The sequence below is a fragment of the Lolium rigidum genome, chromosome 2, assembly GCF_022539505.1.
Source record: "Lolium rigidum isolate FL_2022 chromosome 2, APGP_CSIRO_Lrig_0.1, whole genome shotgun sequence".
Classification (NCBI taxonomy): Eukaryota; Viridiplantae; Streptophyta; class Magnoliopsida; order Poales; family Poaceae; genus Lolium; species Lolium rigidum.
The window spans coordinates 218,139,899-218,156,094 of NC_061509.1; the positions used below are offsets into that span (position 1 = coordinate 218,139,899).

The 16,196-nt window shown below is 46.5% G+C and overlaps 1 protein-coding gene across 1 annotated transcript; it reads left to right on the forward strand.

The window, feature by feature from the left end:
- Positions 1–9,209: 9,209 nt before the first annotated feature.
- Positions 9,210–10,389, forward strand: LOC124690562 (transcription factor bHLH48-like). Its single transcript, XM_047223932.1, has 3 exons — positions 9,210–9,806; positions 9,917–10,048; positions 10,137–10,389. Exons 1-3 carry the CDS (start codon positions 9,210–9,212, stop codon positions 10,260–10,262), a joined length of 855 nt encoding a protein of 284 aa, XP_047079888.1. The 3' UTR covers positions 10,263–10,389.
- The last annotated feature ends 5,807 nt before the right edge of the window (positions 10,390–16,196 follow it).

Here is a 16,196-nt window from a genome sequence, read left to right on the forward strand (position 1 = left end):
GAATCTCTTCAAGGGTGAGACTCGATAAACCCCTCGTTGCTACCGTCTTCTAGATTGCATCTTGGCTTGGATTGCGTGTTCGCGGTTGGAAATTTTTTGTTTTCTATGCAACGTTATCCTACAGTGGTATCAGAGCCGTGTCTATGCATAGATGGTTGCACGAGTAGAACACAATGGTTTTGTGGGCGTTGATGCTCTTGTTATCTTTAGTTGAGTACTTTGCATCTTTATGGCATAGTGGGATGAAGCGGCTCGAACTAACTTTACATGACCGCGTTCATGAGACTTGTTCCTCGTTCGACATGCAACTAGTATTGCATAAGAGGCTTTGCGGGTGTCTCGTCTCTCCTACTATAGTAAAGATTCAATTTACTCTTCTATTGACAACATTAGTATCAACGTTGTGGTTCATGTTCGTAGGTTGATTAGATCTCTCTCGAAAACCCTAAACCAGGTAAAATATGCAAACCAAATTAGAGACGTCTAACTTGTTTTTGCAGGGTTTGGTGATGTGATATGGCCATAATGTGATGATGAATATGTATGAGATGATCATTATTGTATTGTGGCAACCGGCAGGAGCTTTATGGTTGTCTTTAAATTTCATGTTGAGTAGTATTTCAAAGTAGTTGTAATAGTTGCTACATGGAGGACAATCATGAAGACGGCGCCATTGACCTTGACGCTACGCCGACGATGATGGAGATCATGCCCGAAGATGATGGAGATCATGTCCGTGCTTTGGAGATGAAGATCAAAGGAGCAAATACAAAAGGGCCATATCATATCACATATGAACTGCATGTGATGTTAATCCTTTTATGCATCTTATTTTGCTTAGATCGCGACGGTAGCATTATAAGATGATCCCTCACTAAAATCTCAAGATAATAAAGTGTTCATCCTTAGTAGCACCGTTGCCAAGACTTGTCGTTTCGAAGCATCTCGTGATGATCGGGTGTGATAGAATCAACAAGTGCATACAACGGGTGCAAGCCAGTTTTGCACATGCGGATACTAAGGTGGCCTTGACGAGCCTAGCATGTACAGACATGGTCTCGGAACATGTGATACCGAAAGGTAGAGCATGAATCATATGATTGATATGATGAACACTTTGAGTGTTCGCCATTGAAATTACACCTTGTCTCGTGATGATCGGACTTAGGTGTGGTGGATTTGGTTCGTGTGATCACTAAGACAATGCGAGGGATATTGTTTTGAGTGGGAGTTCACCTAGATTTTTAATTATGTTGAATTAAAATTTGAACTCAATTCGTCATAAACTTAGTCTAAACTATTGCAAATATATGTTGTAGAGATGGCGTCCCCAATCAATTTTAACCAGTTCCTAGAGAAAGAAAAGCTTAAGAGCAACGGTAGCAACTTCACCGACTGGTTCCGTCATGTGAGGATCTTCCTCTCCGGCGGAAATCTGCAATATGTGCTTGATGCACCGCTAGGTGACCCTCCTGCGTAAACCGAAACCGATGAAGTAAAAGCTGTTTACGAGACTCGGAAAACTCGGTACTCTCAAGTTCAGTGTGCCATCCTGTGCATTCTGGAGTCCGATCTTCAAAAACGTTTTGAGCACCACGATCCTCATGAGTTGATGAATGAGCTGAAAGCTATTTTTGAGACTCATGCGGCCGTGGAATGCTATGAAGCATCGAAACATTTCTTCAGCTGTATGATGGAAGAAGGCAGCTCCATTAGTGAGCACATGCTCGCCATGACCGGGCATGCGAAGAAACTCGGTGACTTGGGAATAGTGATTCCTAATAGATCGGGATTAATCGTGTCCTTCAATCACCGCCATCAAGTTACAAGAACTTTGTGATGAACTACAATATGCAGAACATGAACAAGGAGTTACTCGAACTCTTTGGCACGCTAAAAGCTGCCGAGATTGAGATCAAGAAAGAGCACCAAGTGTTGATGGTCAACAAGACCACCAGCTTCAAGAAACAGGGCAAGTCTAAGGGAAAATTCAAGAAGGGTGGCAAGAAAGCTGCCACGCCTCCTATGAAACCTAAGAACGGCCCTAAGCCCGATGCTGAGTGCTATTACCGCAAGGAGAAGGGACACCGGAAGCGTAATTGCTCCAAGTATTTGGCGGATCCGAAGAGCGGCCTTGTCAAGAAGAAGAAAGAAGGTATATCCGATATACATGTTATAGATGTTTATCTCACTCGGTTCTCGTTCTAGTACCTGGGTATTTGATACTCGGTTCGGTTGCTCATATTTGTAACTCGAAACAGGAACTAAAGAATAAACGAAGACTACCGAAAGATGAAGTGACGATGCGCGTTGGAAATGGATCCAAAGTCGATGTGATCGCTGTCGGCACACTTCCTCTACATCTACCTTCGGGATTAGTTTTAAGCCTAAATAATTGTTATTTTGTACCCGCGTTGAGCATGAACATTATATCTAGATCTTGTTTAATGCAAGACGGTTATTCATTCAAGTCTCGAGAATAATGGTTGTTCTATTTTTATGAATAATATCTTTTATGGTCGAGCACCCGAAAAGAATGGCTTATTTCGTTAGATCTCGATAGTAGTGATACGCATATACATAACATTGATGCTAAGCGAATTAAATTGAATGATAATTCTACTTATATGTGGCACTGTCGTCTTGGTCATATTGGAGTGAAGCGCATGAAGAAACTCCATACTGATGGATTACTTGAATCACTTGATTTTTAGTCACTTGATAGATGCGAAGCATGTCTAATGGGAAAAATGACTAAGACTCCATTTTCTGGTATGATGGAGCGAGCTACTGACTTATTGGAAATCATACATACCGATGTGTGCGGACCAATGAGCGTAGCATCGCGCGGTGGTTATCGTTATGTTCTAACCTTCACAGATGATCTAAGTAGATATGGGTATATCTATTTCATGAAACATAAATCCGAAACTTTCGAGAAGTTTAAGGAATTCCAAAGTGAAGTAGAAAATCAACGTAACAAGAAGATTAAATTTCTACGATCTGATCGCGGAGGTGAATATCTGAGTTATGAGTTTGGCATGCATTTAAAGAAATGCGGAATACTTTCACAATTGACACCACCGGGAACACCACAACGAAACGGTGTGTCCGAACGTCGTAATCGAACTCTCTTAGATATGGTTCGTTCTATGATGTCTCTTACTGATTTGCCGTTATCATTTTGGAGTTATGCATTAGAGACAGCCGCATTCACTTTAAATAGAGCACCATCAAAATCCGTAGAAACGACACCGTATGAATTATGGTTTAATAAGAAACCTAAGTCGTCGTTCCTTAAAGTTTGGGGTTGCGAAGCCTATGTAAAAAAGTTACAACCGGACAAGCTAGAACCCAAAGCGGAGAAATGCGTCTTCATAGGATACCCTAAGGAAACTATAGGGTACACTTTCTATCACGGATCCGAAGGCAAAATCTTTGTTGCTAAGAACGGAACCTTTCTTGAGAAAGAATTTCTCACTAAAGAAGTGACTCGGAAGAAAAGTAGAACCCGATGAGATTGATGAATCTATACTCGTTGATCGAGTAGCGCAATGACCGGAAGTTGTACTCGTATCGCCTACACCGGCAACGAGAGGAAGCTAATGATAATGATCATGAAACTTCGAACGAGGAAACCACCGAACCCCGCAGATCGACAAGGGAACGTCCCACTCCCGATTGGTATGATCCTTGTCTAAATGTCATGATTGTGGATAACAATGATGAGGACCCTGCGACGTATGAAGAAGCGATGATGAGCCCAGATTCCAACAAATGGCAAGAAGCCATGAAATCCGAAATGGGATCCATGTATGATAACAAAGTATGGACTTTGGTAGACTTACCTAATAGCCGCAAGGCTGTCGAGAATAAATGGATCTTCAAGAGAAAAACAGATGCCGATGGTAATATTACTGTCTATAAAGCTCGACTTGTCGCAAAGGGTTTCCGACAAATTCAAGGTGTTGACTACGATGAGACTTTCTCACCTGTAGCGAAGCTAAAATCAGTAAGGATTTTGTTAGCAATAGCTGCATTTTTCGATTATGAGATTTGGCAGTATGGATGTCAAAACGGCGTTCCTTAATGGAGACATTGAGGAAGAGTTGTATATGGTACAACCCAAAGGTTTTGTCGATCCTAAAAATGCTGACAAAGTATGCAAACTTCAGCGTTCAATTTATGGACTGAAGCAAGCATCGAGAAGTTGGAACCGACGCTTTGATAAGGTGATCAAAGACTTCGGGTTTATACAATGCCATGGAGAGGCCTGTATTTACAAGAAAGTGAGTGGGAGCTCTGTAGCATTCCTGATATTATATGTAGATGACATATTATTGATTGGGAATGATATAGAACTATTAAGCAGTGTAAAAGGTTATATGAATAACAGTTTTTCAATGAAAGACCTTGGTGAAGCATCATATATATTAGGCATCAAGATTTATAGAGATAGATCAAGACGCCTAATAGGGCTATCACAGAGTACATACCTGGACAAGATTCTAAAGAATTTTAGAATGGACGAAAGTAAGAAAGGGTTTTCACCTATGTTACCGTGCAAGGTCTTGAGTAAGACTCAAGGACCGGCTACGGCAGAAGAAAGAGAAAGGATGAGTCGGATCCCCTATGCTTCGGCGATGAGGCTCTATTATGTATGCCATGCTATGTACTAGACCAGATATAGCACATGTTGTTAGTTTGACTAGCAGATATCAAAGTGATCCAGGAATGGAACACTGGACAGCGGTCAAGAATATCCCGAAGTACTTGAAAAGAACTAAGGATATGTTTCTTTGTTATGGAGGTGACCAAGAGCTCGTTGTAACAAGTTACACCGATGCAAGTTGGAACACCGATCCCGATGACTCTAAGTCACGATCCGGGTACGTGTTTATATTGAATGGTGCTGCAGAAGGCTGGGCAAGCTCGAAGCGATGGCACGGTGGCGAAGTCTTCAACGAGAATCGGAGTACATAGAGGCTTCGGAGGCTTCATCGAAGCGGTATGGATGAAGAGGTTCATTGTAGAGCTCGGTGTGGTTCCTAGTGCATTGGACCCACTAGTCATATACTCGTGACAACATGGGTGCCATCGCTAATGCACAAGAACCAAGGTCACACAAGAGGCTGAAGCATATCAAGCTGCGTTACCACTCGATTCGCGAGTACATCGAAGATGGAGAAGTAAAGATTTGCAAAGTACACACCGATCCGAATGTAGCAGATCCGTTGACTAAAGCTCTCCCTAGGGCAAAGCATGACCAACACCAGAATGCCATGGGTGTTAGGTTCCTTACAATGTAATCTAGATTATTGACTCTAGTGCAAGTGGGAGACTGTTGGAGATATGACCAAGAGGCAATAATAAAAGTGGTTATTATATATCTTTATGTTTATGATAAATGTTTATATACCATGCTATAATTGTATTAACCGAAACATTGATACATGTGTGATATGTAAACAACAAAGAGTCCCTAGTATGCCTCTTAACTAGCTTGTTGATTAATGGATGATTAGTTTCATAATCATAAACATTGGATGTTATTAATAACAAGGTTATATCATTGTATATATGAATGATGTAATGGACACACCCAATTAAGCGTAGCATAAGATCTCGTCATTAAGTTATTTGCTATAAGCTTTCGATACATAGTTACCTAGTCCTTATGACCATGAGATCATGTAAATCACTTATACCGGAAAGGTACTTTGATTACACCAAACGCCACTGCGTAAATGGGTGGTTATAAAGGTGGGATTAAGTATCCGGAAAGTATGAGTTGAGGCATATGGATCAACAATGGGATTTGTCCATCCCGATGACGGATAGATATACTCCGGGCCCTCTCGGTGGAATGTCGTCTAATGTCTTGCAAGCATATGAATAAGTTCATAAGAGGCCACATACCACGGTACGAGTAAAGAGTACTTGTCGGAGACGAGGTTGAACAAGGTATAGAGTGATACCGATGATCAAACCTCGGACAAGTAAAATATCGCGTGACAAAGGGAATTGGTATCGTATGTGAATGGTTCATTCGATCACTAAAGTCATCGTTGAATATGTGGGAGCTATTATGGATCTCCAGATCCCGCTATTAGTTATTGGTCGGAGTGAGTACTGAACCATGTCCGCATAGTTCACGAACCGTAGGGTGACACACTTAAAGTTGGATGTTGAAATGGTAGAACTTATGGAATGGAGTTCGAATATTTGTTCGGAGTCCCGGATGAGATCCCGGACATCACGAGGAGTTCCGGAATGGTCCGGAGAATAAGATTCATATATAGGATGTCATTTTATGTGATTTAAAATGATGCGGAAGGTTCTAGAAGGTTCTAGAAAAGTCCGGAAGAAACCACCAAGGAAGGTGGAGTCCCGGAGGGACTCCACCTCCATGGCCGGCCAACCCTAGAGGGGGAGGAGTCCCAAGTGGACTCCCCCAAAGGGGGCCAGCCACCCCCCCACATGGAAGGGGGGAATCCCACCCCAAGTGGGATTCCCACCTTGGGTAGGTTTCCCTATCACATGGAAGGTTTTTGGTTCGGGTCTTATTCGGAGACTTGTAGTCCAACACTTGGGGCTTCCACCTATATAATGAGGGGCCAAGGGGAGGGGGCCGGCCACCCCAAGACCACAAGCTGGCCGCACCCCCCAAGTGGCCGGCCACCCCCTCCCAAACCCTAGCCGCCCCCTCTCCTCCATAGCTCCCGCGTGCTTTAGCGAAGCTCCGCCGGAGTTCTCCACCGCCACCGACACCACGCCGTCGTGCTGTCGGATTCAAGAGGAGCTACTACTTCCGCTGCCCGCTGGAACGGGAGGTGGACGTCGTCTTCATCAACAACCAAACGTGTGACCGAGTACGGAGGTGCTGCCCGTTCATGGCACCGGTGATCAAGATCTTCTACGCGCTTTTGCAAGCGGCAAGTGAACGTCTACCGCAGCAACAAGAGCCTCATCTTGTAGGCTTTGGAATCTCTTCAAGGGTGAGACTCGATAAACCCCTCGTTGCTACCGTCTTCTAGATTGCATCTTGGCTTGGATTGCGTGTTCGCGGTAGGAAATTTTTTGTTTTCTATGCAACGTTATCCTACAACTGCTTGGTTCCCTTCTGGCCTGGCCGACCGTGGAGGTGAGGGGGCCGGAGGTGCTCTACAGTTGTTCTTCTCCCTCTTGCTGCTGACGCGGTTCTCCTCGCCGACGCCTCTCTTTCTCGCTGCAACAAGCCCCGTGGTGGTGGTTGAGTAGCGGGAGTCGATTGTTGCCGGCGGCGGTATCGTTCAGAGCTCCTCTCCGACGTGTTTTCTGCGCGTCGGACCAAATGTCAGTAGGGCTGTCGCTCCGATGCTGCTCTGCTCCGCCAATGGTTCTTCCTGTGCTTCGTCGCCAAGTGGCTAGTTCCCCGGCGATGAAGTCGCAGTCTGCTGGCCGGAGCTTGATCTGGAGGAGGATGCTAGAGGACTTGATCGCGTTTCTTAGTTTCCTCTAGGGTCCTCTTTGTTATTTCATAGACCCATCTGTAATTTGTTTCCAGATTATCAATAGCAGCTATTGTCGGGTGTTCTCACCCGACGACCTTGTTCAAAAAAAAAATCCATGTTGACATATTTCTTGTGGTGCATATCTCATATCCTTCTTGGAGTGCTGCTAACATGTTTAATACTTATCCGGGCTAGGGTTGCGTATCAACGTGGGCGTTTCGGCTTTATAGAAATGATGATAGGAAAATTTATTTTTCCTCATACCAAAATACTCATATACACATGGTGTCTTCGGTGCTCTCTTCCATTCATGTTGCTAGTGGTGGTTTCCCAATAGACTTTGGTTCTGTAATACGTTGGTTGTGCTTCTTACAACATCTCCATCGGCGAGCCCCATAGAGTCCCCCATACAGTTATTGGGATCCAAAGCACAAAAGTGGTCACACCGACGTTTCCAATAAGAAATCCACGTCAGCTCAAGCCCAATATAAGCACGGATGAACCCCAAATGATCCATGTACGAAGGGAGGCTATTGGGTGCTCCGGCAGCAACTCCACGTCGGATTTCCCCTCTCTCCACTGGCCTGGCCCACCTGTCACACTCACATCTTGCACCGACCCCCTTTTTCTCCTCATCTATTGGGATCAATATTGAGAATATAACCGGTGTGGGACTCAATTTCTTTTTGTCCGGCATCTCTTGCTGGACCCCCAGGCGTAGTCGGCAAGTGTGTTGCCAGCTAGTATTCGGGCATCACCGGTGGAGATGCTCTTAGATGAGTAGTTGGCTGAGAATTGTCTTGTGGTAGTATCGACTCCATACAATGAAGGAGAAAACAACAAAAGATTCCTCCCGAAAAGTACTAAGATGAACATGTCAAGAAAGGTACCCAGATGAAACGCAAAATGGTAATTGCTTCTTGCCACCCATGTACTACTTCTACAACCAACTCATTTTCCTTTGTCGCTCTAAGGAACGTCTCAGAAGGCCTCTACGTGTTCTTGAAAGGAAGAAATATGTAGAATATCGACGCCATTCCTATACCCCATTTCCATTGCATACCCGCAATAAAGGAGAGGGCATGGCAAACAGAAATAGGCATATGCAGCTCGCTGAACCAGCCGCTGCGTCCAGTGGTCACGTGAGAAGAGAGGAGCCGCGCGTGGGAGAGCCCGTCGTCTCCGCCGCGCCTCCCGCTCCCTGCTTCCCCTCCTCGTCACGGGTTATTGCCAATTTGCCATGCCTGTTACGCTTGCATCCGCAATAAGCCAATAACCTTCCTGCCTTGTGGATGGAGCTCCACTGACTGAGCAAACCCGGTTGCCTGAGATCCGCCATGGAGCTCAGGCTCCGGGAACAGAGGAGAGGGACACAGCCACGGCAAGGATCGGCAGCTTGATCGCCTATATACCTCGAGCATTTAATGCCGAGGTGCTTTGTATAATCCTCCTCCCACACGCCCATGTGGCCGCCGTGGCTCGGGCCTCTCCGCGCCGCCGCATCTATATATATGGTCGGGGCATGGCCCGAAGCCACCACACACTCCATTGCCGCCGGTTGCACACAGCTACAGAGCTAGATCGTTGTAGGTCGCACAAAGTGCAGCAGATTATACATAGCTACTTAGCTAGACACCTGGAGCTTGGTTTAGCTGTTGCCGCCCACTTATAGATAGTAGCGCGAGCTTAGCTAGGTAGGTACGTGTGATCGTGATCATGGCGTTAGTGCGGGAGGCGATGACGATGTACGACGGCGGCTTCGTAGACGAGGCGTCCACGTTCGACGCGCTGCTCGGCGGAGCCGACGCGTCGGCGCTGTTCGACTTCGGGGGCTACGGCTACGCCCACGACGTGCCTAATAGCGCGAGCTGGGCGGGCGCGGGGCCGTCCATGCTGGCGTTCGATCGGGCAGCGCATGGTCACGGAGCACAGGCCGTGGCGGCGGTGGTTGCGGACGAGGAGGCGGACTGCGACGCGTGGATCGACGCCATGGAGGACGACCAGGCCGTGCCGGCGTCGTCCAGCATAGGCTTTGACCCGGCCTCCGGCTGCTTCAGCCTCACGCAGAGGTCCGGCGGCGCGCGCCGGCCGTTCGGGCTGCTGTTCCCGAGCACGCCCAACGGCACGGGCTCGCCTGACGTCGCGGCGCCGGCGCGCTTCTCCACACAGAAACGGCCCTCTTCGGTGCGCACGCATGATGCGGAGCCGCGGGCCGCTAAGAGGCAGTGCGTCGCGAGCAGGAAGACGAGCAAGCCGAAGCTGCCGGCGCCCACCACCACCCCGCCCAAGGACCCGCAAAGCCTCACGGCAAAGGTAGTTGAGTTTCGCTGCCAAATCTGCGCTGCTTCTCCTACTGCCACCGCTCGACTTCCCTTGGAATTTTGCTGGATCTGAACGTGCCCTTTCTCTGAATCGTGTTGCAGAACCGTCGGGAGAAGATCAGCGAGCGGCTGCGGACGCTGCAGCAGCTGGTTCCCAACGGCACCAAGGTGGACATGGTCATCATGCTCGAGAAGGCCATCAGCTACGTCAAGTTTCTGCAGATGCAAGTCAAGGTGCGTACTTCTGTTCTCTCAAGTCTGAACTGAATTCTGTTTGCATCGGCCTGTGGAATTCTGTCATTCTGACATGATTGAATCGCAGGTGCTGGCGACGGACGAGTTCTGGCCGGTGCAAGGAGCCATGGCGCCGGAGATCTCCCAGGTGAAGGAGGCGCTCGACGCCATCTTGTCGTCGACGCCGCTGTCGGAGAGGGGCCGACTGAACTGAACTGACCTGAAACTAGCTAGCTAGAAATAAACTACTTAGCTTATAAGCAATATTGTAGAAATTAATCTATAACGAACCACCTCGTTCGAACATAAATAAGGAGGCACGCATCTGCAAACGTACGTCCCTCATGTTTATCGTCATCAGGATGTAACCTTTTCTTTATCAGGGGCCCTAGCTAGGGCTACCCACATGCCTAATGTAGAAGAGGGGAGCTGTTTAATCCTAGCATTTCCTGTTCTATGTATACTACTCCCTCTCTCACAGTTTATAAGGCACGCGCGTACTTCTAGATCGCAAATTTGATCAAGTTAGCATTAGTTATATGTTATAAAAATTATATCATTAGAAAGTTCAGATGTTCTATTTTCTAATGATATAAATTTTGTATTATATAATTTTAATTATATAGGTTAAATTTGCGACCTAGGGGTACGCGCGTGCCTTATAAACTGTGAAGGAGGGAGTACTATTCCAGCTACCATTTTTCTTCAAATCATACTCGATAATGGAAGTTATTACATCCGCTCCGAGATGTCATTGAAGAAAGTAACTAAATATCATTGAAGAACTGAAAGGAACGGAATTATTTTAGTGATATTTCTTCAATGACATTACAAAATTACTACTTTAAAGAAGGTTACTAAATTATCATGCTCGATAATGTAAGTTATTATCTCAATAATGTAAGTTACTAAATTACCATTGAAGAAGCTTGCTAAAGTTAGCATCACCATTGAAAGAAGTTCATTACTAAATTAGCTTTTCAAAACGTATTTTATTTCAGAACAGAGATAGTAGTAGATAAAGATATGCAATGGTTAACTTGCAATCAGGCTGCAAGGCTGCACAGAAAGGCGGGCATCTTGTTTGGTGGTGCACGTTATATCATTTCATTAAGTCATTGCATTTTCTGTTCTGCTTGTTTTGCTTATTTATCTTGAGAGGACCATCTTGACATTTTCTACGGATGCCTCATTTTGGCTCATAGGAGTAGATGTTTCTATTATGGTAAACACATTTTAAAAAATTTAGAAGATTTTTTTTTGAGAATGTACATGTTTGTATCTTTTACATGTCTCGAAATATTTTGTGAAGAAATATATGAAGTGTTGTAAGAAGACAAAAATATCTCGTAAAAAAGTGCCGCACCAAGAATTATCTTTTTTACACATGTCGTAAAAATACATGTTTTTCATGAAACTTTATATATGTGCGTAGAGTATATATATGCATGAGTGAGAGAAATAAAGGGTCTCCCATGGTTATGGATATCCACTCTTGGATCTCCGTGCTCACTCGTTGATGCATGACTAGTGGTGGCTACGTATCACCTCACGGTGAGCATACCATCCACCAACGAACACAAATTGATAACTTCCTTCTAGTCCTCAAGTAAGGCTGGACGTTCGGGCCGAGCTTTTGGCTCGGCCCGAGCTTTTCTTAGCTCGGCCCGTTTTGAGCTCGGCCCGCGTTAGATAGAGACCGAGTCGGGCCTGTTTTTCTGGCCCGTGGCGGGCTGAAAGCTCGTCTGGCTCGGCCCGAGCCAGCCCGAAAGCTTGTCACTTTTTTTTACGTATTAACAAAAGATGCAATCTGGGCTGGTTTCTGGCCCAAAACATGGCTAGATGGATCAGGTCACACACGAACAGCAGCTGGTAGTCATCGTTCTCGTTCATTCTCGTTTCCTCCACGCGCAGCATAGGCGCTGCGCCGCCGCCGCCCCTGATGTCTGCTCCGCCGGCCACCTAGCCCTCCCCCTCGCGCCCACCGCCCCCTCGCGCCCCACCTCCCGCGTGTCCCGCCGTCCCTCGCCTCTCCGCTCTCACCCCACCGTCGAAAGCGATATGGACGGACAGAAGCACAGCGGCGGCGTATGGAGACGTGGCGTCAGCGGTGAAGAAAAAGGCCAGCACCCGCGCCCAGTCCAGCTCGGAGGACAATCCGAGCATCGCGTCTCTGAAGCGGCACCCCCCTCCACCTCGTCGGCTCCCTGCTCCGTTCCTGGGAGCTCTCTGCTCCGTTCCTGTTTATCTGCTGCTGGGCTCGCGAGCCGGCTCGAGCTTAACCGAGCCAGAGCAAAGCTCGAGCCGAGCCTATTTTACCAGCTCGTGACAGAAACGAGCCAGCCCGAGCCGAGCCAGTTTGGGACGAGCCAAACTGCGGCTCGCACCGAGCCAGGCTCGAGCTGGCTCGTGTCCAGCCTTATCCTCAAGGGTTGAAATATTATGCAGTCGACGTTCACGGAATATCACTGAAAAAATTACTACACATACAAGTAAATGCAACATCATCTTTATTTCAATTCGTGGTGATGCTAGAGTTTCTCCATCTTCCAAAGAACAAAGTGAACTACCCGCACATGGAGGAAAGAAACATGATATAACAATATGAAAGGCGAATGAATGATTAAACAATTACATGTGGATTAGGAGTGGTGGAGATGGAGAAGGCATGGAGATGGAGAAGGCATGCCAGTATGGCTTCCGCGTGTTGTAGATGGAGATTTGCTCTGTGTGGTGGTTGTCCCGTCCTTTATATAAGATCCTGGAAGAGTCCCAACAATGCCTAATACCATTCTTATCATCTAAGAAAGATCTAGGAACAAAGGGGAGAGGGTGAAATTGGTGAAGAATCACATAAGTTATGGTGATTCTAGTAGTCTAGATCCCGCGGTATGGCCGGGTCCTGCCGTACCGCTGGTCGTTGATACGTCTCAAACGTATCTATAATTTTTTATGTTCCATGCTAGTTTTATAACAATACCTACATGTTTTGCTCACACTTTATAATGTTTTTATGCATTTTCCGGGACTAACCTATTAAGAAGATGCCGAGGTGCCAGTTCCTGTTTTCTGCTGTTTTTGGTTCCAGAAAAGCTGTTCGGGCAATATTCTCGAATTCGACGAAACAAAAGCCAAACCTCTTATTTTACCGAGACAGACCCAGAACACCGAAGGAGAGACGGAGAGGGGCCAAGGGGGCCCCACACCACCTGGCGGTGCGGCCAAGAGGGGGGGCGCGCCCAGCCATGGGGTGGGCCCCCCCAGGCACCCCCTCGCGCCGCCCTTTCGCCTATATATTCCTCGCGATGCGAAAACCCTACATCAATCAATCATACTCCAGAAAGACTCCAGGGGCGCCGCCGCCATCGCGAAACTCCGTTTTCGGGGGACAGAAGTCTCTGTTCCGGCACGTCGCCGGGACGGGGAATTGCCCCGGAGTCATCTCCATCGACACCACCGCCATCTTCATCGCCGTTGCTTGTCTCCCATGATGAGGATGGAGTAGTTCTCCCCGAGGCCGAGGGCTCTACCGGTAGCTATGTGGTTCATCTCTCTCTCCCATGGTGTGATCTTTATGTGATCATGAGCTTTGTATCACTATTAATCTATGTGCTACTCTAGTGATGTTATTAAAGTAGTCTATTCCTCCTCCATGATGTAAAGTTGACAGTGTGTGCATCATGTAGTACTTAGCGTAGGTTATGATTGTAATCTCTTGTAGATTATGAAGTTAACTATTACTATGATAGTATTGATGCGATCTATTCCCCCTTTCATAGCTATTGGTGACAGTGTGTATGCTATGTTAGTACTCGGTCTAAATTGCAACGGTCTATTATTCACTCTAGAGGTTACTTCAATATGAACTCCGGACGTTGTGGAGCTTGTTTACTCCGGCTTGAGGTGTGCTTTTATAGCCCTACACAATGAATGGTGTTTGTTATCCAACAAGAGAGTGTTTGAAAGTAGCACAAGTGAAGAGAAGTTATTTATTTATGTGATCATTGTTGAGAGTGTCCACTAGTGAAAGTATGATCCCTAGGCCTTGTTTCTAAGCATTGAAACACCGTTTCCAACAAGTTATGTTACATGTTTGCTTGCTGCCATTTTTATTTCAGATTGCAATTACTACTTACAATCATCCATATTACTTGTATTTCACTATCTCTTCGCCGAACTAGTGCACCTATACATCTGACAAGTGTATTAAGTGTGTTGGGGACACAAGAGACTTCTTGTATCTTAATTGCAGGGTTGCTTGAGAGGGATATCTTTGACCTCTACCTCCCTGAGTTCGATAAACCTTGGGTGATTCACTTAAGGGAAACTTGCTGCTGTTCTACAAACCTCTGCTCTTGGAGGCCCAACACCGTCTACAGGAATAGAAGCGTGCGTAGACATCAAGCTATTTTCTGGCGCCGTTGCCGGGGAGGTAAGGTAAAAGGTATTCACATCCTCCGACTACTAAGCTATTTCCTAGCACTGTTGCCGGTGTGTGAGTGCTCGAAGCTATTTCCTTTAGATCCTGCAATTATATCTTTTTGTTTCTTGTTTTTATTTTCACTAGTTAGGCTTAATGGAAAACAACAAAAAAATTTAGAGATCTTTATGAACTTTATATTGAATTAGGACATGATGTGTTTGAAGAGAGAATTAAAAAAACCCATGGAACTTTGTTTGCAAAATAGTTGTAGCAATGTTATTAGCATGAACTCTTTGAACACTATTATTGCTAATGCTATGGAAGAATTTAAGCTTGGGGAAGCTGGTTGTGATATTTTTAGTCCCCCAAGTTTTGAGGAGAAAATTTTCTTTGATGATACTTTGCCTCCCATTTATGATGATTATAATGATAGTGGTATTTTGGTGCCACCTACTATGGAGGATAAAGTTTATTATGATTATACCATGCCTGCAATTTATGATAATTACAATGATGGTTGTGATAGTTTTACTCCCACTATTACTAATAAAATTGATTATGCTTATGTGGAGAGTAATGATACTTTTATGCATGTGAATAAGAATGCTTTATGTGATAGTTATATTGTTGAGTTTGTTCATGATGCTACTGAAAGTTATTATGAGAGAGGGAAACATGGTTATATGCATCACTACAAGAAAAGTTCTGATAGACAACGTCCCAAAATCGTCAACTAAGGGGCATTTTTCGTCGCCTATGGGCCTAACCCGACGATATGGGTTCTGTTGTCGAAACTGCGTCAGGCAAAGTCCTACGACGATTTTTTCGGTCCGTCGCGCTTGGGCGCCCTTCCGCCACGGAAAATCGGACCGTTGCCCAAGTGTTTCCGGGAGCCCGTTGACCGCCGACGTCATGCAACCGACACGTGGCGTACGCCGTTAACCGGCAGCTAACGGCGTTAACCGGCTGAAACCCGTGGTAGATGGTAGGCCCACACGAGGCCTGCCACGTCTTAAGCGGGCCGGCCCATTAAATTTGCGGGCCGGGCCAGCCGACTTAGTTTGACCGGTCAACTATATAGCTGGGCTGGTCCATTAGTTACGTGGGCCGGGCCTAACCTCTAAGGTTGATCGGTCAAAACTTTAACAGGCCGGCCCACTAAGCATGTGGGCCGGACCGAATGCACTCGTTTGACCGGTCAACAGGCAAAAGGGCCGGCCCACAAGACATGTGGGACCCACTTTCCTGTTATCGGGCCGGCCAATTTAACTAGTGGGGTCCACCTTAAAACAACTGGGCCGGCCCAAGAAGTTATTGGGCCGGCCCAATTAGCATGTGGGTCCCACTTTCCTGCTATCGGGCCGGCCCATTTAGTACATGTGGTCCACAATAGATCAAACGGGCTGGCCCAACAAGAAAGTGGGCCGGGCCAAAAACACAGGTGGGTCCCACTTTCCTGTTAAAGGGCCGGCCCATTTCGTACGTGGGGTCCACGATAGATCAAACGGGCTGGCCCAACGAGATAGTGGGCCGGCCAAAACACAGTGGGTCCCACTTTCCGTTAAAGGGCCGGCCCATTTAGTATGTGGGGTCCCCCATATAGCAAGTGGGCCGGCCCAACGAGATAGTGGGCCGGGCCAAAACACGGTGGGTCCCACTCCCCGTTAAAGGGCCGGCCCATTTAGTATGTGGGGTCCATCATCTAGCAAGTGGGCCGGGCCAAAA

Coding starts and splice junctions, on each gene's coding strand:
- LOC124690562 (XM_047223932.1), top strand. CDS start 9,210: ATGGCGTTAGTGCGGGAGGCGATGACGATGTACGACGGCGGCTTCGTA. Junction 9,807..9,916: donor CGCAAAGCCTCACGGCAAAG/GTAGTTGAGTTT, acceptor ATCGTGTTGCAG/AACCGTCGGGAGAAGATCAG. Junction 10,049..10,136: donor TTCTGCAGATGCAAGTCAAG/GTGCGTACTTCT, acceptor ATTGAATCGCAG/GTGCTGGCGACGGACGAGTT.